The sequence below is a fragment of the Podarcis tiliguerta genome (genome assembly GCF_965153285.1).
Source record: "Podarcis tiliguerta genome assembly, chromosome: 4".
NCBI classification, from domain to species: domain Eukaryota; kingdom Metazoa; phylum Chordata; class Lepidosauria; order Squamata; family Lacertidae; genus Podarcis; species Podarcis tiliguerta.
In genome coordinates, this window is record NC_139537.1 from 9,949,440 (window position 1) to 9,972,834 (window position 23,395).

At 47.5% G+C, this 23,395-nt stretch overlaps 1 protein-coding gene across 14 annotated transcripts in view; it reads right to left on the minus strand.

Annotated features, from left to right (window-relative positions):
- Window positions 1-23,395, minus strand: part of TENM4 (teneurin transmembrane protein 4) — a 636,641-nt gene that overhangs the window by 278,653 nt on the left and 334,593 nt on the right. For 12 of the 14 annotated variants that reach the window (XM_083435951.1, XM_083435958.1, XM_083435956.1 and 9 more), the window contains one exon: window positions 1,340-1,549. The exons of the other annotated variants lie outside the window; for them this stretch is intronic. In XM_083435951.1, coding sequence (XP_083292077.1) covers window positions 1,340-1,549 — 210 coding nt within the window. The remainder of the gene's footprint in view (window positions 1-1,339; window positions 1,550-23,395) is intronic. 14 annotated transcript variants of the gene reach the window in all.

Sequence of the window (23,395 nt, forward strand, 5' to 3'; positions counted from 1 at the left end):
GAACTTCAGAATTCTCTGTACACTGAAACATATCACAGATTCAGGTACCAGGTGGGCAAAGGTGGATGAAACCAGAATAACAGATTTGGAATGAAAGACGGAACATTTGGGATTGGGAACCAAGTGTAAAACCAAGCTGGCTGTGACTATATAACCTTAATATAACCTGCAAACTCCAAGAATTTCTTTTCCCCTCTCCCCAACCCAATCCAATATTTTACTCAAAGTAGCGTCCACGCACTAGTAATGCAAACAACTCACTTTTTGCAAAAAAACACGGCATGTGTAGAACAAGTGGCTATTTTTACAGCCTCCAAATTCACAAGGTACTCCTTGCAGCTGTCTCAGCCAGAAGCTGAAAAAACAACACACACCCCTTTTTTAAAAAAGCTCCCGCAGTTTCTGAAGTCAAAAGACACTCTCTCCTGACCTGTTAGGACCCAATCGGACTGGGGGGAGAAAACCACCACCACCAGTATTTCTGAAAAGCATAAATATCATCCGATTTTCTAAAATGGGTCACAAAAATAAACAACACATGGACAAACACAAATGCGGTTGACACATATTCCTGGAACAAAACCTAAGGATTTGCTTGGAGTTGTGAAAAGATCCAAAGTTTCTTTTACTCTCCCAATATTGATATACTGTATCATTTTAATTTTTCATTCAGAAACAGAGACTCCAAAATTCAGCAGGGGAAAAAACAACAGCCACATAAAATTCAAAACAGAATGCATGAGATTTAACCGAATGGTCCAGTTCATTATATTTAAACACACAAGCAACCCAAATAATCTTGCAGAGGAGACTGGCGGGAGAGAGGTGGGCTGAACATTAAGTCAGTGAAACCTGTAACGCAGACAAATGTTTTTGCCACCCTGACTGCAAAATCTCCATCAAATGCACGCCGGGTGGAATTTACTCCAACCCACACATTCTTTCTGCAGCTCTAAAAATGCAACTTGAGATCAGGCCAGGCCGAACCACCCCCCTAACCATTCAGCCATGGGGGGGGGGTCCAAAATCAGCAAGAGTTGCAGAGTTGAGCTGCAATGCAAAGCAAGCCCACCCACGCAAGCCTCCTCCCCTGCAAAAAAAAAAACAACAACAACACAAAAAACACACAAAAAAAATCCGTTTGCAAAACTTCGAACAGCAAGATGCAACAAAAGAAGCAGATTGTTCCCAACTGTAATGCGCGCTTGGCAAATGCATCTTGCTAAAAAGAGTTTCAAAACATTTCAAATACAAAATAACCAACAAATACATATGTATATATATACTGTATATATTTAAAGCAGTAACACAGTTAAGTAGGTAGATAGAATGAACTCACCAATAGAAGGGAGGGAGAGATTCCCAGAGCCACTTTTAACTAAGAATGAATTGGGGACAAACTCTTCTTCAGAGTCAGAGTCCTGAGCTGGCTGGGCCACCCCATTGCCTAGCAACCTCCTCTGGCTCTCATTGGCTGGCGGGGAGGGGGGAGGGGAGGGGGTTTGCTCAATAGGGGTTGATGAAGCAGATGAACAATGCAAGGGAGGACCTGTTAAACACAAAACACAAACACAGACAGAAAATAAATAACTGAAAATTGCAACCCAAAAAAGGAAAACAGAAGAAGGAAGGAAAACACCAGGACAACAAGGGGGGGACAAAGATACATCAAACAAACACACACAAAAAAACATGCACAGAGACTCAGATAACTTCTTGGCAAAGCCTATGTGAGGAATCACCATTTGCAAATACTGTATACTGAGCACAATTTGGGCTGCCCCCTTGCGAAGGAGAAGATCCCATTCAATCCACTGGCGGAGATGACCTCTGAATAAATGCACAGAGATGCACAAGGCATTCAGGTGTAGTCTTGATTAAGCAGGTATTAAATAACAAGGGGAATCCTGCCGTTTTCAGACATTGGTTAGAAAGCTCTTGAGTTTCCTGTTGTATATGACTTCGGGGGTGGGGAGAAAGGTTCTTGTCATTTTAAGCAGCCAGCTGGAAAGGGAATCCAAGAGTATTGAGGCTGGATTTAATCATACATCGCTGCGATTTCTAAGCCCAGTGATCATGCCCTCCGAGGAGGAGACAGAAGGTTGCACCAGCAGGCGATTGCATGATGAAACTGAGCCGTAACAGATAAGGAGCAAAAGTCAATCGAACATCAAGAGAGAGGGTGCTTTGGAGTGTGGAAGGCTAGGGGCGGAAACATGCTTCGTAGGGTATCATTTGATGAGCGGGTCCTTCTCCTTGCCAGAAGGGAAGGAAGGAAGGGGCTTGCCCCAGTGGCACAGCTGGAAAGGGCTGTAGCTCAACAGGTAGAGCATCCATGGGGGGGGGGAGGTCCTGGGTTCATCCCCCCTAAACGTCCAGCTATAGGACTGGGAATCCTGCCTGCCTGGGATCTTGCAGAGCTGCTGCCAGTCAGTGCCAATGATGCTCAGCCAAATGGACCAATTCTCTGGCTCAGTGTATAAAGGTAAAGGGACCCCTGACCATTAGGTCCAGTCGTGGACAACTCTGGGGTTGCGGCGCTCATCTTGCTTCATTGGCCGAGGACGCCGGTGTTCAGCTTCCGGGTCATGTGGCCAGCATGACTAAGCCGCTTCTGGCGAACCAGAGCAGCGCATGGAAACCCCGTTTACCTTCCCGCCGGAGCGGTACCTATTTATCTACTTGCACTTTGACGTGCTTTTGAACTGCTAGGCTGGCAGGAGCAGGGACCGAGCAACGGGAGATCACCCCGTCGCGGGGATTCAAACCGCCAACCTTCCGATCGGCAAGTCCTAGGCTCTGTGGTTTAACCCACAGTGCCACCCGCGTCCCTGGCTCAGTGTATGGCAGCTCCCAATGTTTCTGCAATACACGGCAGAGGATTGGAGAGAAAGGGAGCTCAACAAATCTTTGTTATTTCCGTAGCATACTCTGTCAGCCATGGCTTCATTTACACACGCAGCTGCCACACTGGACCCAGAAAATATAAAATTTGCCACCCAACTGGGGGCCTCTGGCAGAGAAGAAGGTTTCCTGTTAGTATTTTTTTGCATGCACAAAATGGGATAATAGGTTTTATTGCAGTTAAAGTGGATTAAAGCACTCTTGTCTCCCTGGCGCAATAAATCCAGTTTTTTTTTATTTTGGAAAAAAAATTATATTTGGAAACTGATGGGGGAAATGTACTGAAAAGGGTAGGGTGGTGTAATAATTAACAGGAAGGTTCATAAACACCCCACATTCAAATCACTGTCATTTGACCTCTCCACAGGCAAATCCTCAATAGAGATGGGCACAGAACCCATCCTGCTAATTTTCTGAGGTTGAAAGTATCCCACAAAGTAAAACCAAACACACACAAAAAATTCACAGTAACTCATTTTTTAAAACAACTGGATCATCACCGCTTGCGGGCTAAAACGCAGCATTAAAAAAATGAAGCCCTCAGAACCAGGGCTAACCATTTATAAAAGTAATCAGCAGGAGAATCAAAGGTTTGATTTTTAAAAGGAAAGTCTTTAAACGCCAGCAGAACACAGATGAAGAGGGAGAGGGCCAGGTTAGTTACGACATTTTTATTTTTTAGAAGTTTAGGAGAAGGTGAGTTTATTATTAATTTTAGAAACTGGATTTTCCTATTCTATTCTAATCTGAAAATTTTGCCTCCGTTTCCCAGCTTTTAAAAACTTTATACTTATTATCATAATTTATCATCATTGAAAGCTAGATACTCCTATTTTGTTTTGGTTGGTGTATACATATATAGCATGTTATGTACTAGTAATGGTTTGTTTGCTATTAAATAGTTTGATGCGAATGTAAAAGTTAGGTTTTTAAAATAAATAAATGAATAAATAAATAAATGGGAAACAACTTAAATCTTCTGGAGCAGGAAGTAATTCTTCCTACTGCCCATTATTAATATTACTATTTATTTCTTTTTTAAGTGTGTCCTTTATTTGGGGGGGGGGTGTTTCCCTCCATTCATATCTCACTGCTGCCTGAAAGGCAGGATATGTGCAGCAAATTACATCTGAGGGTCTTGTAGACACTACAGGAACCATAGAGTCATAAGAGTTGAAGAGCTAGAAGGGACCCCAAGGGTTATCTAGTCCAACCCCCTGCAACACAGGAAATCTACAGCCTGTGTGTGTACACGTGTTTATTTGTGTGCCTGCGTGGGTGCCCTCTGACGATCTGTGGCCACCCTGGGATCTTGGAAACCCCAAAACTAGCCTCAACAGAACATGGCAATTTGGCTGCAAAACCTGCCCCAAACACTATGCACATGTTTTAGTCTGGTTGTCACAAGCACCTAGCAGTCCATAATTGAACACTTCGCTGCACACCCATAGCGATTTTTGAACTGTTTCCAACCTTTTGAGTGGGTGCATATCTGCATGAAATCCATCCTTCCCATTCTAGGCTGCAATTTGGCTTAGTTAGATAAAAAGGTTCCCGTTGTTGCAATTGATAGCTTCCCACTAAATCAGGGGTAGGCAAATTAAGGCCCGGGGGCTGGATGTGGCTCAAGATGGTAGCTTGGGGAACACTGTCCAACCATCTCGTCCTCTGACGTCCCCTTCTCCTTGTGCCCTCCATCTTTCCCAACACCAGGGCCTTTTCCAGGGAGTCATCTCTTCTCATGAGGTGGCCAAAATATTGGAGCCTCAGCTTCAGGATCTGTCCTTCCAGTGAGCACTCAGGGCTGAGTTCCTTCAGAATGGATCGGATTGATCTTCTTGCAGTCCAGGGGGCTCTCAAGAATCTCCTCCAGCACCACTTTCCCTTAGGACATCCCTGTTTTCATCAGAGAAGCGTATGGAGTTATGTGACCCCCTGAGCCAAGGGGATAAGTAACTCTACAACCTTTAGAAGACATCTGAATGATGCACTGTGTAGGGAAGTGTTTTTTTTCCTTTTAAGGTTAATGTTTTATTATGTTTTTCTATATGTTGTAGGTCAGCCAGAGTGGCTGGGGCAACCCAGTCAGATAGATGGGGAATTTTATTATTATTATTATTACTACTACTACTACTACTAGTAGTAAGGTAAAGGTACCCCTGCCCGTACGGGCCAGTCTTGACAGACTCTAGGGTTGTGCGCCCATCTTACTCAAAGAGGCCGGGGGCCAGCGCTGTCCGAAGACACTTCCGGGTCACGTGGCCAGCGTGACATCGCTGCTCTGGCGAGCCAGAGCCGCACACGGAAACGCCGTTTACCTTCCCGCTAGTAAGCGGTCCCTATTTATCTACTTGCACCCAGGGATGTTTTCGAACTGCTAGGTTGGCAGGCGCTGGGACCGAACAGCGGGAGCGCACCCCGCCGCGGGGATTCGAACCGCCAACCTTTCGATCGGCAAGCCCTAGGCGCCGAGGCTTTTACCCACAGTGCCACCCGTGTCCCCTACTACTACTACTACTACTATTAATGTCCCTATTTTCATCAGAGAACAACCAACAACCACTGCCGGAGAGACCAGAGATCACTGGGCCAGCAACAAACCAGAGATGCCTACAGGAAGCAGAGCCATGTGTGTCACAGCAGCCAAGTTCTGAGCACAGCACCACTCCAAAAAGGCCTTCCCAAAATTCCCGGGAACATCACTAAAACTGCCCTTTTATTATTATTATTTTACAAACGCCCTGGGAACGGGAGGCAGAAAGTAGCGTAATCCCGGGGAGCGACCGCGCACTTTCCGTTAACTGCAAAGAAAACAAATCGCCCCGAGAAATTTGTGCCAGACTCTGCAAAAACAACAAAAATAAAACTTTATAATACTTTCTAACATGTTGTATAAAAGTTACGGGCTGGCGTAACCAAAACCATACGGCGACTGCACAGTATCTCTTTCCAAAAGGCATGCGGGGAGGGTCGGGACGGGGCGGGGGGGGGGGGAACCCAGCAAAGGGTTTTATCTGTTCAGCATTGCCTCCCCCGCACGCACCCAGAAAAAAAGATTTGCTAAGGTTCAGAGAACTAAAAGCCCATTTCTCCTCCCTCGCTTCCTCCCTTTCTCGCATTTGGTCGCTGGACCATGTCACGATGGCAGGGGGGCTGGCGTGAAATCCCCTCCCTGGTTTATGTCGAGCTTGCCTTGTACATTGTCGAAACGGCACATCGCTCCTCACCCCACCCCCTTCTCTCTCTTTGTCAGTAGGGTTTTGATCACAGCTTGTGCTGCGGCCCCATCCGTGAGGCCATGAAGTTTCAGAGCAAGCAGATGAATGAAGCCCCAAGCCCTCCCATGTTAAAAGGTGCTCCGTGTAATTCAGACCCCCGTCCCCCGAAGACCAAAGTGCAACTATAACTCCATCTGTACAAGAGAGAGAGAGATTTGGTCTCGCCCCGTGGCCACATATATCACATCCACGCAATGCTGACAAAGCCAAACGCCACCAATGTCGTTCTGCTGCTTTGTTTACCACTGGCGACGATGTAACCTTAGGTAAAGGTAAAGGAACCCCTGACCATTAGGTCCAGTCATGACCGACTCTGGGGTTGCGGCGCTCATCTTGCTTTATTGGCCAAGGGAGCGGCGTACAGCTTCCGGGTCATGTGGCCAGCATGATTAAGCCGCTTCTGGCGAACCAGAGCAGCGCATGGAAACGCTGTTTACCTTCCCGCCGGAGCGGTACCTATTTATCTACTTGCACTCTGAGGTGCATTCGAACTGCTAGGTTGGCAGGAGCAGGGACCGAGCAACGGGAGCTCACCCCGTCGCAGGGATTCGAACTGCCGACCTTCTGATCGGCAAGTCCTAGGCTCTGTGGTTGAACCCACAGTGCCACCCGCGTCCCAGCGATGTAACCTTACCCATGGTCTGTTCTCCCACTTACAGACGTATCTATCCGCACCGGTCAGAATGCAGAGTTCCTAATCTCTCCACTGCCTGAACAAGGTTTTCTGGAGCCCCAGAAACTCACAGTGGCCCCAGCCCACTTCAAAATTCTCTTTGCATCTCAAGTAAAATGGAGTCCTGCAGTTAACTACTGGGCTGGTTCAGGTCAGCCTATGGAATTCCGCCTCACATGCATGGCAAATGGCCCCATTTCCCCCTAGATTAGCCACATGTGCTATAGACAAAGAATCATTTTCTATCTCAGGTGTCAGGAGTGAGCCAGCAATAAATTACACAGAGTTAGTGAAGAGAACTCTTTATTGGAAGAAATAGGGGGTCTGCTCAGGGGTGCCCGGCCTAATGAGCACAGCAACTCTTCTTTGGTAGGTCTTGACCTTATGAGGCAGTTGTGGAGGCTGAAGGTCCCAGAATTCCCACAGCAGCCTAAGTCTCCTCCTCCCCCAGGTCCTTCCCAAGCAATCTGAGACTGCGCCCGTGTCTCCCTCTGCTCCTCACGCTTCATACCTCTCCTGGTCCTGTGGGGACCAGGGAAGCTTGTTGCAGCAGGAGGGGGAGACACCTTGGCTTCTTCACCAGCCTGATTCATCTCTGCCTCTTGGCCTCCTCCTCCCACCCTGCTGCCTGTCTGACACGGACTCTCCCTTCTCACTAAACCCTGTTACCCCTTCAGCTTCCGACACCACCTCCTCTTCCCAGGCTTCTCCCCCTTCTCCCTCATTGTCCCACCACCAATCCCTGGGCTCTGAGCCTTCTTCCCTTGGGGGTTTCCCCACTGGTTCCTCCCACCACTGCTCTGTGTCCAGTCAGTCCATGACATCGGGGTGGGGAACGACCTGCCCATGGGCCAACTTTGGCCTGCTAGGCTGTTTCAGGCAAACAGCACCAGAGTTTGCCATTCAGAAGCCTATGGAGGCCTGGCAGGAAGGACAATGAATGGCAATACTAGCTGGGTAAGGCTGGAGTTGGGTGGCGCTGTGGTCTAAACCACAGAGCCTAGGGCTTACCGATTAGAAGGTCAGCGGTCCGAATCCCATCATCTCTGATGTTTGGCCATGCTGCCTGGGACCAATGGGGGTTGGGAGTCTATAAGCCCAATTCATGGGATGCGGGTGGCACTGTGGGTTAAATCACAGAGCCTAGGACTTGCCAATCAGAAGGTCGGCGGTTTGAATCCCCACGACGGGGTGAGCTCCCATTGCTCGGTCTCTGCTCCTGCCAGCCTAGCAGTTTGAAAGCACGTCAAAGTGCAAGTAGATAAATAGGTACCACTCTGGCGGGAAGGTAAATGGCATTTCCTTGCGCTGCTCTGGATCGCCAGAAGCGGCTTAGTCATGCTGGCCACATGACCTGGAAGCTGTACGCTGGCTCCCTCGGCCAATAAAATGAGATGAGCGCCGCAACCCCAGAGTCATTCGCGACTGGACCTAACGGTCAAGGGTCCCTTTACCTTTAAGGCTGGAAAAGAGGCCCTTCCGTGCTCCTGGAATCTTCAGCTAATTCCCAGCCTGGCTGACTGCTGCTGCCAACTTGGCCTAATGGATCCACTGGTCTCACGCAATGAAAATTAGGAGTGGATAGACAATTTCTTGCCGCCTTTCAGATTCAAAGGCCCTTGGTCAGACTCGACATTATATTGCATCTGCAAGCAGCAGTCAATGAAGCAGAGCAAGGGGAAGGGAAAATGGCCACCAGGCATCTGTTCAGTAGATGCAGGGACAAAGGGCAGCAACATTTTTCACAGCAGGCACAATGATGCCATCTCCCGGAAGGGTATATGCCAATCTTCTGCACAGGGCAATAAATGGGCTTTTTTTCCTTCCCGGAGGGAAATCCACCAAACAAGCTAAGCAGAGGAAGAGGGAGGTTTCATTAGTATGCATGGCTAAGGGCTGAACTCCTTGTTTTAAGATGCTCAGGTCCTTTTATTTTGGGCAGCCAAAATGTCACTAAGCATGAGCAAGCTTTAGGGTCCAACAGAACTCTTCATTGGGAGAGGAACTGTAGCACAGTGGTGGGGGATTTGCTTTGCGTGCAGAAAGTCTCGGTTCAACCCCTAGCATTGCTAGGCAGGGCAGGGAGTTTCCCCTGCCTAAAACCCTGGGAAGCTGCCAGTTGGTGTAGACAATACTAAGTTAGATGGACAATGGGTCCAATAGCTTTTCCCATGCTTCCCATCAGGCTGGATTTTAAGCAGAGTTGTGGGGAGCAAAAAACTAGCTTAGTATTGAAGCTATAATGTCCACACTGGTCAGTTTTACTGTATAGAACAAGGTTTATCAAACTTGGGTCACCCGCTGTTTTTGGACTACAATTCCCATCATCTCTGACCACTGGTTCTGCTAATGGGAGTTGTAGTCCAACAAGAGCTGGAGAGCTAATTTTGGAAAACCTTGGTATAGAAAGGGCATAGCCATAAACAACATGCACCCCAGAATTTACAACTACAGTGGTACCTCGGGTTAAGTACTTAATTCGTTCTGGAGGTCCGTTCTTAACCTGAAACTGTTCTTAACCTGAAGCACCACTTTAGCTGGAGCACGATTTCTGTTCACATCCTGAAGCAAAGTTCTTAACCCGAGGTACTATTTCTGAGTTAGCGGAGTCTGTAACCTGAAGTGTATGTAACCCGAGGTACCACTTTACTGCCTCCTCATCCCATGCAGTTTTGGGCCAAGCCAATTCTGGTATTCCCTTCCTTTCCCTCTTTCATTCCTTCCACCCTCTCCCCTCTTCTCTCCCTCTCTTGTCTCCCTCCCACTTTCAAGGACACCCCCCCAAGCGGAACAAATAACCTGCTGACAACTGCATGCCAACCCTTTGACACCTCGTTCCAAGATGCCTTCAGAGGATGTGTAAAAATATCTGAGGCTGAAAGGCATGAGAGAGAGAGAGAGAGAGAGAGAGAGAGAGAGAGAGAGAGACACCTGGAAATGGTAAATGAAAGCAGTTGCTAAGATGCACTTTGCTGAAAGGGACTCAGCTTAGGGGTAAACAAGATGCATTCTTTCCGTGTAGAAATGCGTAAAGTTACAAGCAGTGCAGAGAGAAATCATTTGCTTCTCAAAATACTACGCACAATGTTTAGTATCTTCATCAAGCACGGAGGACCTTTTCTCCAGCCTGAGAGCCACATTCCAGCTGGGATAGCTCAGTCAGTAGTGCATATGAAATGGGGGTAAAGGTAAAGGGACCCCTGACCGTTAGGTCCAGTCGCAGACGACTCTGAGGTTGCGGCGCTCATCTCGCTTTATTGGCCGAGGAAGCCAGCGTACAGCTTCCGGGTCATGTGGCCAGCAAGACTAAGCCGCTTCTGGCGAACCAGAGCAGCGCAAGGAAACGCCATTTACCTTCCCGCCGGAGTGGTACCTATTTATCTACTTGCACTCTGAAGTACTTTCGAACTGCTAGGTTGGCAGGAGCAGGGACCGAGCAACGGGAGCTCACCCCATCACGGGGATTCAAACCGCCAACCTTCTGATCGGCAAGCCCTAGGCTCTGTGGTTTAATCCACAGCGCCACCCCTCCTGAAATGGGCTTATAGACTCCCAACTCCCATTGGTTCCAGGCAGCATGGCCAAACATCAGGGATGATGGGATTTAGAGTGCAACAGCACTGATGCGCTGTTTATAGCTCAGGCCACTGTGCTAGCATACAAAGTTTTGCCAATAGGTTACAGAGGCAGGAAGAGAAATCTGACCATGAAAATCTGCATCAGAAAATCTGACCATGTACCATTGTTGCTGAACTTCCTATTCTGCTATTTTATTGTCTTTTAAAATAATATTTTATATTGCCCACCTGGTTGTTGTTGTTGTTGTTGTTTTTAAATAAGGAGAAGGGCTATAGATTTGTACGGACAAATGTTTGTTCATCACAATTCACAGTTCACTTTTAGCATTCGTTGTCGCATAGACAGCTTTAAAACCATGGCTGGCGATGCCATGCGCATCTGACTACCCACTGTGAGAATGGGATGCTGGGCTAGGACTGATGTACACCTTAAATGGGGATTGCTGGAGGTGCATATGCTTAGCACATGACAAACTGTGCATGGGATTATACAGCATACCCATGTAGGAAACGAATCCTGTACATGAAAGAGTCCTAAACATGTCTCTGTGTTGCGTGGTCCCCGCTAGTCTTTCCCACACAGCAAATCTGAGTGTTACCCAGCTCACTTGTATGGATCAATGTCTGAAAGAGCGTGCAAAAGCTATGGGGGAAATATATTGCTCTGCTTGCACAAGTAGGCGCATAGGTGCTGTGATCTAAACCAATGAGCCTCTTGGGCTTGGTGATCAGAATGTCAGTGGTTTGAATCCCTGCAACGGAGTGAGCTCCCATTGCTCTGTCCCAGCTCCTGCCAACCTAACAGTTCAAAAGCACACCAGTGCAAGTAGATAAATAGGTACCGCTGTGGCAGGAAGGGAAATGACGTTTCCATGCTCTCTGGCACTTGTCACAGTCCTCCATGCGCCAGTAGCAGTTTAGTCCTGCTGGCCACATAACCTGGAAAGCTGTCTGTGGACAAACCAGCTCCCTTGGCCTGAAAGCAAGATGAGTGCCGCAAATATTTCCTTTGACAGGACTTAACCGCCCAGGGGTCCTTTACCTCTTACTTTTACAAGTAGGCACATAGTTTAACCAAAGAAATAAAGTTAGTTAAAGCCGTTTCTTCCACACTATTTTAAACTGAATGAAATCCCCAAAGTGTGAAGGTGAGATTCTAAAATACGCACAAAGGTAAGATGAGCCATGTTTGTTTTTTGTTTTGTTTTTTTAAAAAAAGGTATTCTAGCAAAAAAATCACACCTGGGAACTGAGAACCCCTTACCTGTTGAAATGTGTTGAATGGATTGCAGAAATGTGTGGTGGGGGGTGGCGGCGGAGGGCTGCCTAAGTCTGAGGGGCTGCAGCTGGCCTCCTTTACAATTTAAACACAGGCAGAGTTAGAAACACACACACTAACTTCGCCAAAGTTTCAGAGCTGTGGAGCTCCATGCTGCGTCCGGGGAGAGGGTGAGAAAAGCAATTTGTATCCCTCTAGAGCTGCTATTTACAAAAAGAGGGAAGTGTATGATTTGAAAAGCATTATCTGTGATCCTGGGGTTTTTCCTCCCCGTGTCCCCCAGATGGGAGGGTCTAGGGCAGGGGTGACGCGGGGGCTCAATCCAGCCTCTGGTCAAATTTTTCAAGTCCTCCGAGACCCCACTGGTTTTGGTTTTGGCAGCGGCGGCAGAAAGAAAACAAATTTAGAGTGGGCAGGATGCTAGAGTGGGTGGACTCCATAACCCGATGAGATGCAGCCCCAAACATCTGGGACCAGAGTTACTAGGAAAAGCTAACATAGTAAATTAATCACAGTGGTACCTCAGGTTACAAACGCTTCAGGTTACAGACTCCGCTAACCTGGAAGTAGTACCTCGGGTTAAGAACTTTACCTCAGGATGAGAACAGAAATCGCGTGGCGGCAGCGGGGCCCCCATTAGCTAAAGTGGTACCTCAGCTTAAGAACAGTTTCAGGTTAAGAACGGACCTCCGGAATGAATTAAGTTCGTAACCAGAGGTACCACTGTACAGTGATGAGATTCAGACTAGCTGCCACACTATACCAGAAGCAAGCAATTTCGCATCTATGCTTCCCAGAATAAGTGCTCAAAGCAGGCTTCGGAGTAGAACTAGTCTTTTTCTCTGCAGGTAGGAAAACAAAGAAATGACGCCCCCTTTGCACAGATTGTTGTGAGTACTTGCAGGGCTGTCTTAAGTATATCCGGTGCCGTGGTGCAAAGCTCCCTCCGGCGCCCCCCCCCCCCCCCGTTCCCAGAGTTTTTTAGGGAGGATGGCACTGCTGGTGGAGCTGGAGGAGGCAGGCAGTGGCTGGAGGGCAGTTCCTCCGGCCGGGAAGAGGCGGAGGCTGGATGTGATGCCTCCCGGCTCAGCTGGCCACTTTGTGCTGCAGTGGCCATGGCAGACGGAGGCTCCGGGCCCGGCGCTGCTTCGGCATGGCATGGCGGAGGCGGGCGAGGGCAGCGAGCTTATGCCAGGAGGCGTCGTGTCCAGCCTCCGCCTCTTCCCTGGCGCCCTCCAGAACTTGGCGCCCCGGCGCCCTGCGCCACTAGCCTCTATGGGTAAGACGCCCCTGAGTACTTGCAATGGACTCTCACTTTTGCATAGCTTGTGAAGAAACCTGTCAAATTGTCTCAAGAGCTCCAGCCAGGCCAAGGGAGGGAGGGGAGGCAGATACCCAAAGCAGATAAACTGAATTGCATTGCAGGGGGCTAAACAAGACCAGTGTTTGAAATTCGCCATGCGCATTTTGCACCTGGGTATTGGCCACTTGCGACCAAGTGAAGATGCCTGGGCACCAGGATGGCGCCTGAAGTCTTCACCATCTAGACATGCATGCTTGGGAAACCCTTGGACCTTGCCTGTTTTCGCACACTAGAAACACACCCTGTAGAATTCTGTTATACCCATAGCTGTCAACTTACAGATTTGAAAATAAGGCACCAGCAGCCTCAAAATAAGGGATTTTCCAAGCACAGGTATGTTCAACTTCTGAGCCCCTCTGAGCCAAAGGCAGAAAGCCCAGCCAGCAGCCAAACAAAGCCTCAAGTGGTGGTTCCCATAGTGCAGCAACCCAGCAAAGGGGATGCAGCAAGGAAAACCACCGTCACCTCTCTGCTGGGAAGCGCTGAGCAAAGGCGAGTCCCCAGGCAACGTGGTCGATTTGATCGGCACAAGGCATGCAAGCTCCACCCCCCAGTCGTTCTTAGACTCCTTATTGGGTGAGCAACGCAGCCAAGCAACACAGTTGGAGCCTCCCTCCTCCCTGGCCGGCAGGGAGGGAGGGAGAGGAGCTGCTTCCTTTGAAACCCGGGAAATTGAAGGGACATCATCAATAAGGGACAGCAGCGGGACACAGCGCTGGGATAAGGGACTTTCCCGCCAAATAAGGGACGGTTGACAGCTATGGTTATACCGTGGTACCTTGGTTTTCGAACGTCTCCGTTGACGAATGTTTCAGTTTTCGAACACTGTAAACCTGGAAGTAAATGCTTTGGTTTTCAAACCCACCTTGGAAGTCATACATGCCACGCGGCTTCCATATTCAGTTTTCTGTAGTGAGGCTTCCTTGTTCAGTTTTCAGTTTTTGAACGTTTCAGAACAGGAACACTCTTCTGAAACGGATTATGTTCAAAAAACGAGGTACCACTGTATTTTATCTGCCCAACTGGAATGAATTTTAGGAACCCAAAAGTCGTATTGAAAAATACGACTTTTGAGCCATCTGGTCCAAAAATGGCAGCTAGGCATTCTGTTTTGCTGACCGTAACCGTGGTTTAAGGAGCCATTTGGCACCTAGATTATATATCTGGGCTAGATGACCCTTGGGGTTCCTTTGTCCCTACAATCCTATGATTCTGTGAAAGGTAGTAATGCTAGAGATTGAAAAGACATGATGTATTATTGGTAAGAGAACATTAAACAGTACTTTATCTGACTATTATCAGGGAGAGGCAGTATGATGTAGTGGTTGGAATGTTGTACTAGCACGCAGGAGACCAGCATTCAAATTCTTACTCAGCCTTGAAGCTCGTGGGGTGATCATGGACCAGGCAGTAACCTGCTTAAATTTAGCCTAACCTACCTACTTTACCATACATCACTTTACCATATACATCACTACTGGTTTTCCCAGTAGTGATGTATGGAAGTGAGAGCTGGAGCATAAAGAAGGCTGATCGCCGAAGAATGGATGCTTTTGAATTATGGTGCTGGAGGAGACTCTTGAGAGTCCCATGGACTGCAAGAAGATCAAACCGATCCATTCTGAAGGAAATCAGCCCTGAGTGCTCGCTGGAAGGACAGATCGTGAAGCTGAGGCTCCAATACTTTGGCCACCTCATGAGAAGAGAAGACTCCCTGGAAAAGACCCTGATGTTGGGAAAGATGGAGGGAACAAGGAGAAGGGGACGACAGAGGACGAGATGGCTGGACAGTGTTCTCGAAGCTACCAGCATGAGTTTGACCAAACTGCGGGAGGCAGTGGAAGACAGGAGTGCCTGGCGTGCTCTGGTCCATGGGGTCACGAAGAGTCGGACACGACTAAACGACTAAACAACAACAACCTACTTTACAGGGTTGTTGAGAAGATAAAACATGGAAAGAGAGAAGTATGCATGCCACCTTGAGATCCTTGCAGGAAAGGGGCGAGATATAAATGTAATTAATTACAAATAAATAAACACAAGCTGTGTTACTTATCAGCCTGAAAAGGAATATTTTAATACAAATAAGGAAATAGTCAACATGTGGCGACCCCAGTTAAAGCCCTTTGCAGTCTGATTCTATCCAGCATTTCTCCCCCACTCTTAAATTCATCCCTACCTGGTGAAAATGAAATCCAAACATGGGGAATGCTAACTTCGAAGTATTCCTGCCTTTCCTGTGCTTATCTCTGAATTTCACCACATGAGGAGATGGGGGAAACAACCCTGGGAAAGTTATAGAGAATTGTATTCTCCTGTTGACAGCCACCCATGTAAGCAAGGCTTTTTTCTACAGCTGGAACTCACTGGAACTCAGTCACGGCACCTCTCAGGTGGGCACAACTGTGAGAACAAGCGAGGCATTCAAGGTGAGTTGTGGTGCATCTTTCGCTAGAAAAATAGTACGGGACGTAACATCCTACGTACTTGCTTATGACGGAAAGCACATGCCCCCTTTCAAGTGCTTAATTTACAAAGTGTTCATTTTCGCTACGACTAGTCATCATCAGTCAGGAGCGGGTCACACCCACGCTGATTGGATCCTATATTTATTTAAACAGGCTCTTGTATTCATTAAGTAAGGTCTCGCATTCATTTGTGCTTTGCATAATAGCATGACACATTCCTTTTTCTCTCCCTCTCTCTCGCATTGCTTTTGGGCTTCACTTTGGAAGGTATATGCACTTCTTTCTATATTCATGGGATTTGCTTAGATTATCGCATTATTTATTTATTTATTTATTTAGCTGTCTCCAAATATTTATGCCACACTGTAGTACAAAGTGTGCTGGTCCCGGGGTGTGTGTCCGGTTCTAGGTTGAGGGTATGGAGACTGTCCGTCAAGGGCAAAACGGGGTCCAAGGCAAGGAGCCGGGCGTGGTCAGGAACTCGGGAAGAGCAGGACAGGGTACTGGCAGGAATAGGTTACCAACGATGTTGCTCCCGCAACCTGGGACTGGGCTGACTGGCCTTTATCTCCTCTGAGGCATAGGGCGGCCCCGGTCCACAGGTGACTCACCTCTCCTGGCCTTAAGGCGAGCACTCCTCCTGAGAGAACCTAGTTCCCTCCGCCTCTCTGCCCTGAGCCTCTGCAGCTCAGGAGAGGCTGGAGGGTCACTGGACCCAGAGGCAACCTCACCTTCCCCTGACAGGGCTGGGAGAGGAGCACCTGCAGGCAATGGGTCCTCAATCACCTCCGGAGCCAGAGCGGATTCAGCTGGTGTTTGCTCCTGAGGATCCGGCACAGGTGAGGGCCCTTCAGGTTCAAGCCCCAGCCCCGGCTCAGCCAGCCCTGGAGGCAGGGATTCCTGTGCAGGCTGGGATTCCTCAGGTTCAGTCTCTGAATCGGTTTGCCAGGCCATCACACCAAGGAACGATGCATTGCTCGAGATGTTTTGCAGGCGAGTCAAAAGGAAAAGGGGATGTTTTGCACAGGAGAGTCAAAAGGTTTGTCCTGGGAATGTGGCAATGGGGCTCATCCATGGATCTGCTATCCTTCTGATTGACTAAAAGGTTCACAAAGGGGTGAAAAGAACGTATGTAAACTGAGCTGGAAAGTGGGTTGAAAGAGGAAAGGTTGCAAAGTTGTGCAGCCAGAATTGCTAAGAGCAAGGAGTTGAAAAACAAGAAGAGAGAAGAAGGTTTTAAACACTTTAAGAGAGCTGGAACGCTGGGAAGTGTTAGAGCTCAGCTCACAGTAGGGTAGTGCGGCAGAAAAGAGCAAACTGAATAGCAAAAAGAACCCAGAAGCTGAATCAAGGGATGCAAATTGATATTGCCTTGGTTAGGGAAACAGTTCTGAATAGGTTTAGCTGGATGCTTTCATCTCTACTTATTTTTATTTGCTTTTATGGGTACTAAACTGCAAAATCAGGTGCTCCCCCTTTTAGTTATTCTCAAAAACTGTTTGATTTGATGCCTGAATAAAAATGCAAGAAAAAGCTTTTAGAAAAGAAAGAAATATGAACCGGGGCTTTGATATCCACCCTATCCATGCCTAAGGGCTATAACATTCAAGCCAATCGAGGAAGCAGGTAGGTCCAGTGAACGTGTCAAAAGTTTTTTTATTATGTATTTTGTGTTTTTTATATTGTGATTTTATGTTGTGAACTGCCCTGAGATCTATGGGTCTTCTTCTTTGGCGATCACTCTTAGCCAATTAAGATTGTCTTCCATAACACAGTTTTAACAATGAGTCCGTAAGTGACTGTGGAGGCCTATTCTGGATCCACACATCCTTCCACAGTGCGGACATTGGTTTCTGGGTGGAAGTTGATCACGGTGAGGGTTTGCCAAGCGTGCCTTCCTCTTAGCACGTTTCTCCCTTGTGTCCTGATGTGCTGGTCCCGAGGGTTAACAGTGTGGCGAGGTCCGAGTCTGGTCCGAGGTCGAGGGTGCGGTATGGAGGCTGCCCGTCAAAGCTGTATCTGGGTCCAAGGCAGGGAGTTGGGTGGGGTCAGGAACTCTGGCAGAAGAGCAGGACAGGGTGCAGGCAGGAATAGGCTAGCTACAGCGTTGCTCCCGCAACCTGGGTCTGGGGCTGGCTGGCTTTTATCTGCCCCAAGGCATAGGGCGGCCCCAGTCCACAGGTGACTCACCTCTCCTGGTCTGGAGGTGAGCACTCCTCCTGCAGGAACTTAGTTCCCTCCGCCTCTCTGCCCTGAGCCTCTGCAGCTCAGGAGAGGCTGGAGGGTTACCGGACCCAGAGGCAACCTCCTCTTCCTCTGATGGGGCTGAGAGTGGAGCACCTGCAGGCAATGGGTCCTCCATCACCTCAGGGGCCAGAGCAGACTCAGCTGGTGCCTGCACCTGAGGTTCCAGCATAGGTGAGGACCCTTCAGACTCAGGCCCCTGGTTCTGGAGGCGGGGACTCCTGTGCAGGCTGGGATTCCTCAGGTTCAGCCTCCGAGTCCGAATCCCAGGCCATCACACTTGAGTTCAAGTGTCTTCAAAGCCCATGACAACTTTGGTAAAGGCTGTTCTCCAACTGGAGTGCTTGCAGGCCAGTGTTTCCCAGTTGTCAGTGTTTATACTACTTTTTTTTAGATTTGCCTTAAGAGAGAGATTTTAGACCTCTTTTGTTGACCACTAGCATTATGCGGTATAGGGTGGTATAATAATAATAATAATAATAATAATAATAATAATAATAATAATAATGGGCGGCTTCCAAAAAAATATTAAAATACTGTAATACATCAAACATTAAAAGCTTCCCTAAACAGGGCTGCCTTCAGATGTCTTCTAAAAGTCTGGTAGTTGTTGTTCTCTTTGACATCTGGTGGGAGGGCATTCCACAGGGAGGGTGCCACTACTGAGAAGGCCCTCTGCCTGGTTCCCTGTAACTTGGCTTCTCGCAGTGAGCGAACCGCCAGAAGGCCCTCGGTGATGGACCTCAGTGTCCGGGTAGAACGATGGGGGTGGAGACGCTCCTTCAGATATACTGGACCGAGGCCGTTGAGGGCTTTAAAGGTCAGCACCAACACTTTGAATTGTGCTCGGAAACGTACTGGGAGCCAATGTAGGTCTTTCAAGACCAGTGTTATATGGTCTCAGCGGCTGCTCCCAGTCACCAGTCTAGCTGCCGCATTCTGGATTAGTTGTAGTTTCCGGGTCACCTTCAAAGGTAGCCCCACCTAGAGCGCATTGCAGTAGTCCAAGCGAGAGATAACCAGAGCATGCACCACTCTGGCAAGACAGTCCGCTTGCAGGTAGGGTCTCAGCCTACGTACCAGATGGAGCTGGTAAACAGCTGCCCTGGACACAGATTTGACCTGTGCCTCCATGGACAGTTGTGAGTCCAAAATGACTCCCAGGCTGCACACCTGGTCCTTCAGGGGCACAGTTACTCCATTCAGGACCAGGGAATCCTCCACACCTGCCCGCCTCCTGTCCCCCAAAAACAGTACTTCTGTCTTGTCAGCGCCCTTTCATTAAGAACTTTGGGGCAACTGAAGTAAAAGCAAAAAAACAGTCAAAGGTTTCTGCTTTGCAATCAGAGCAAGTAAGCAAAAATGTTGTTTCTTAATTCGACCCCATCGCCTTTTGGGTGGCGGGGAGGAAAAACACTGGAGATTCTCCAGGATGTTGAAGTAGGCAGGCGAGTGCAGAAGTCATCATCATAAAAGTAGCAAACGCAAGACAGACTCTCTCCACCTGGAGTCCACGAAGCAGCAAGAAGCAGCAGACCAGAACAAACCAACAGGGTATCTAATCTGCCATCATTTCTCCAACTGAAACCAATTGTGGATGCATCTTTTTTTAAAAAAACCCTCCATATAGGCCTTAATTATGCAGCTCCATACCCCGGGGAGAGATTTTTTTCCAGGCACCACCTGGTGACGGGTCGACTTGCCGAGGCTTAATGACTGACAGCGTTGCTCACTGTTAACCCAGCCCCGTAATTCCCAAAGGGTGCACTTCCAAGCCTGGGAGAAAAAATTGTGACGTGCCTGGAGAAATAAAACAATTAAGAGCCCCTGCGAACCCAGCAAAGTATCCCTCTCCTTCCCCAGAAAACATACCCCTGATTCTCCAGAATTCACAGCTCTGACCTTTCCTGCTTCTAAGCAGCCGCTGGCGGGGACCAGCAATGCTGCTTTCTGCATCAGCTGGGACTGAATAATTCAAACACTCTCTGAGCCAGAGACACGGCAGAATTACCTGTCGGCTAATTGTTCCTTATTTTTTATTTATTAATTAACGCACAGATATATCCCCCTGCCTTTCAGTCCAAAAGAATCACCGAGACAGCTAAAAACTGGCTCAGTCATCTTGCCCATGAGAGCAATGGGTGTTGATGACTACAGTGGTACCTTGGTTCTCAAACGCCCTGGTTCTCAAATGCTTTGGTTCCCAAACACCGAAAACCTGGAAGTAAGTGTTCCCGTTTTCAAACGTTTTTCGGAAGCCAAACGTCCAATGCGGCTGACGGCTATTGTTTCTGGGCACCTGAACCAATCAGAAGCCACGCCTTGGTTTTCAAACATTTCGGAAGTCAAACAGACAATCTCCAAATGTCTAAGCAGGACTTTTTAGTTTCTCATCTTGACCGAGCCACAAAACAGTAAGTTATTTCTTGCCCATCCTTCACCATAAGGTGGCCAGGCGTATTGCAATAACAGAATATGTATTTACAAGAATAGTTTTACCATTATAAAGGGAACAGCTGCAGTTAACAGCTTCAGAAAAGGCAAGATATTAACCTAGTAATTGTAGTAATTGTAGTAGTAGTAGTAGTAGTAGTAATAATAATAATAATAATAATAATTTATATCCCACCCATTTGGCTGGGTTTCCACAGCCACTCTGGGTAGCTTCCAACAAAATATTAAAAACACATTATAATGTCACACATTAAAAATGTCCCTAAACAGGGTTGCCTTCAGATGTCTTCTAAAAGTCAGGTAGTTGTCTATTTCCATGACATCGGACGGGAGGGTGTTCCACAGGGTGGGTGCCACTACCGAGAAGGTACCGAGAAGGCCAGTGTGGTATAGTGGTTAAGAGCGGTAGTCTCGTAATCTGGTGAACTGGGTTCGCGTCTCCGCTCCTCCACATGCAGCTGCTGGGTGACCTTGGGCCAGTCACACTTCTCTGAAGTCTCTCAGCCCCACTCACCTCACAGAGTGTTTGTTGTGGGGGAGGAAGGGAAAGGAGATTGTTAGCCGCTTTGAGACTCCTTACGGGGAGTGAAAGGCGGGATATCAAATCCAAACTCTTCTTCTTCTCTTCTTCTTCTTCCTCCATCTGGTTCCCTGTAACTTCACTTCTTGCAGTGAAGGAACTGCCAGAAGGCCCTCAGAGTTGGACCTCAGTGTCCAGGCAGAACAATGGGGGTGGAGACGCTCCTTCAGGTATACTGGACCGAGGCCGTTTAGCTAGTGTCTGGACTTGTTTGGACGCTGTTAGGCATCTCAGATATTTCCTGATGACATGGGAAAGGGCTTTGTGGGTGGCCACAGCAGAAAGCTTCATTTCAGACAGAGTTAAATGTCAAACATTTCTCAGATATATAGATATGGAACATTGCAACCTGAGCACCCCACATCTGTGTTGGTGACACTATGGACTCTAGCCAGTAGCCTCCAGCACAGTTACCACACTATCAGTGGTTGTTTACTTTACAGGGAAGGGCATGGCTTTCCCTAATCGTGCCAGAAAATGCAATGGCACTGCTATCCAACCATCCCTGGAACCCAGTAAATATGAAGCATCTGAAACGGGTTCTGAAAGTAGGAATGCAGGTGGGGGCTGGTTGAGGTTGGTGGGGCAGCACCACATTATTATTATTATCATCATTATTATTATTAATAATAATAATTTATACTATTTATACCCCGCCCATCTGGCTGGGCTTCCCCAGCCACTCTGGGCTGCTTCCAACAAAAAATATTAAAATACCGTAATACATCAAACTTTAAAAGCTTCCCTAAACATCAGTCTCCACTGCTCATATGGGGAAAGGTATATTTTCTCATTTCCCGGTAGTGATGTATGGAAGTGAGTGCTGGACCATAAAGAAGGCTGATCGCCAAAGAAGTGAGGCTTTTGAATTACGGTGCTGGAGGAGAGTCTTGAGAGTTCCATGGACTGTAAGAATATCTGTTTACAGTGGTACCTCAGGTTAAGAACTTAATTCGTTCCGGAGGTCCGTTCTTAACCTGAAATTGTTCTTAACCTGAAGCACCACTTTAGCTAATGGGGCCTCCTGCTGCCGCAGCGCCGCCGGAGCACTATTTCTGTTCTTATCCTGAAGCAAAGTTCTTAACCTGAAGCACTATTTCTGGGTTCTCGGAGTCTGTAACCTGAAGCGTATGTAACCTGAGGTACCACTGTATTTGGCGCCTAGCTTATATATCTGTGTTCCTAACCCTGCACTCTCCATCTCTCGACCGCAGCCTTCAACTCTCATTTTCGATTAAAAATGAAATAAAATAACCAGGAGGCCGTTCACACACCTCCCATGTACCGTCTCATTTGGCCCTCAGACAACTATGGATTTTCCTCGAATTTGAAAGACAGGATGCTATTAGCTCCCACAGCAAATTCGAGACGGAGAATCTATTCCAAATGAATTCAATTATCCAGCACGGCCTGCAGCCAGCAAGTAACAAGAGGACTTATTGCTGGACTCGTTGTGTAATGTGGCTATAATTCAGTTCTGCCTTTGCCATGTGCAGGCTGCAGTGAGACTTGGGGGCATATTCACTCTTCTTTCCTGCTTGCAGTTCTGTGCTGTTATTGTTTCAAACGCCGGTGATCCTGTTTTGTACACCTATCAATTAGAAGCACGCCTTTACGTGTCTTACCCTAAATCTATCCCAACAGCACAAAATATGAATATCATTTATTATCAACCCCCCCTTTAAAATTAATTTATTATTATTATTATTATTATTATTATTATTATTATTATTATTATTATTTTCCTCTGGGAGGAGGAACAGGATATATAAATTGTAGGAGTAAGTACCGTATTTTTTGCTCTATAAGACTCACTTTTTCCCTGCTAAAAAGTAAGGGGAAATGTGTGTGCGTCTTATGGAGCGAATGCAGGCTGCACAGCTATCCCAGAAGCCAGAACAGCAAGAGGGATTGCTGCTTTCACTGCGTAGTGATCCCTCTTGCTGTTCTGGCTTCTGGGATTCAGAATTTTTTCCCCTAGTTTTCCTCCTCCAAAAACTAGGTTCTGTCTTATGGTCTGGTGCGTCTTATAGAGCGAAAAATACGGTATTTATTTTCTGTCGTCCGCTGAAGGCACAGCTCTTGAACCCCTCGCCTTGACACCTGGGGTTTGTAATTTTAGGACTGGCCCTGTTCCTGCGACTGTTAATTTGTTTTAAACTGCTTTTGGTATTTAATTTTAAGTAGCTGTACCCTGCCCCGCCTGAGGGTGGGTTAAAAAAACCTGAAATAAATAACCGTTCTATATTAATTAATTAATTAATTAATTAATAGCACTCGGGGATTGAACTTGTGACAGTGTGCACTAAAAGCATATTCCTTACCACTGTGCTACAGGGCAGAACTGCTCCAGCACTTGCTTTCTTTTTTTAAAAAAATATATTTTTTATTAATTTCCTTTTTAACACAGTATTTCCAACATTCCAATAACAAAGAAATATACTCTATGCTCTGCTGAAGCTTGTGACTTCCCTCCATCTCTTCAACAGGTTTTCTATTTTCAAGTCTTTGTATCACACTTTAAATTTTCGACTTCTGACCTTTGTATCCTTATAATCAACTCTGTCTCTTTGA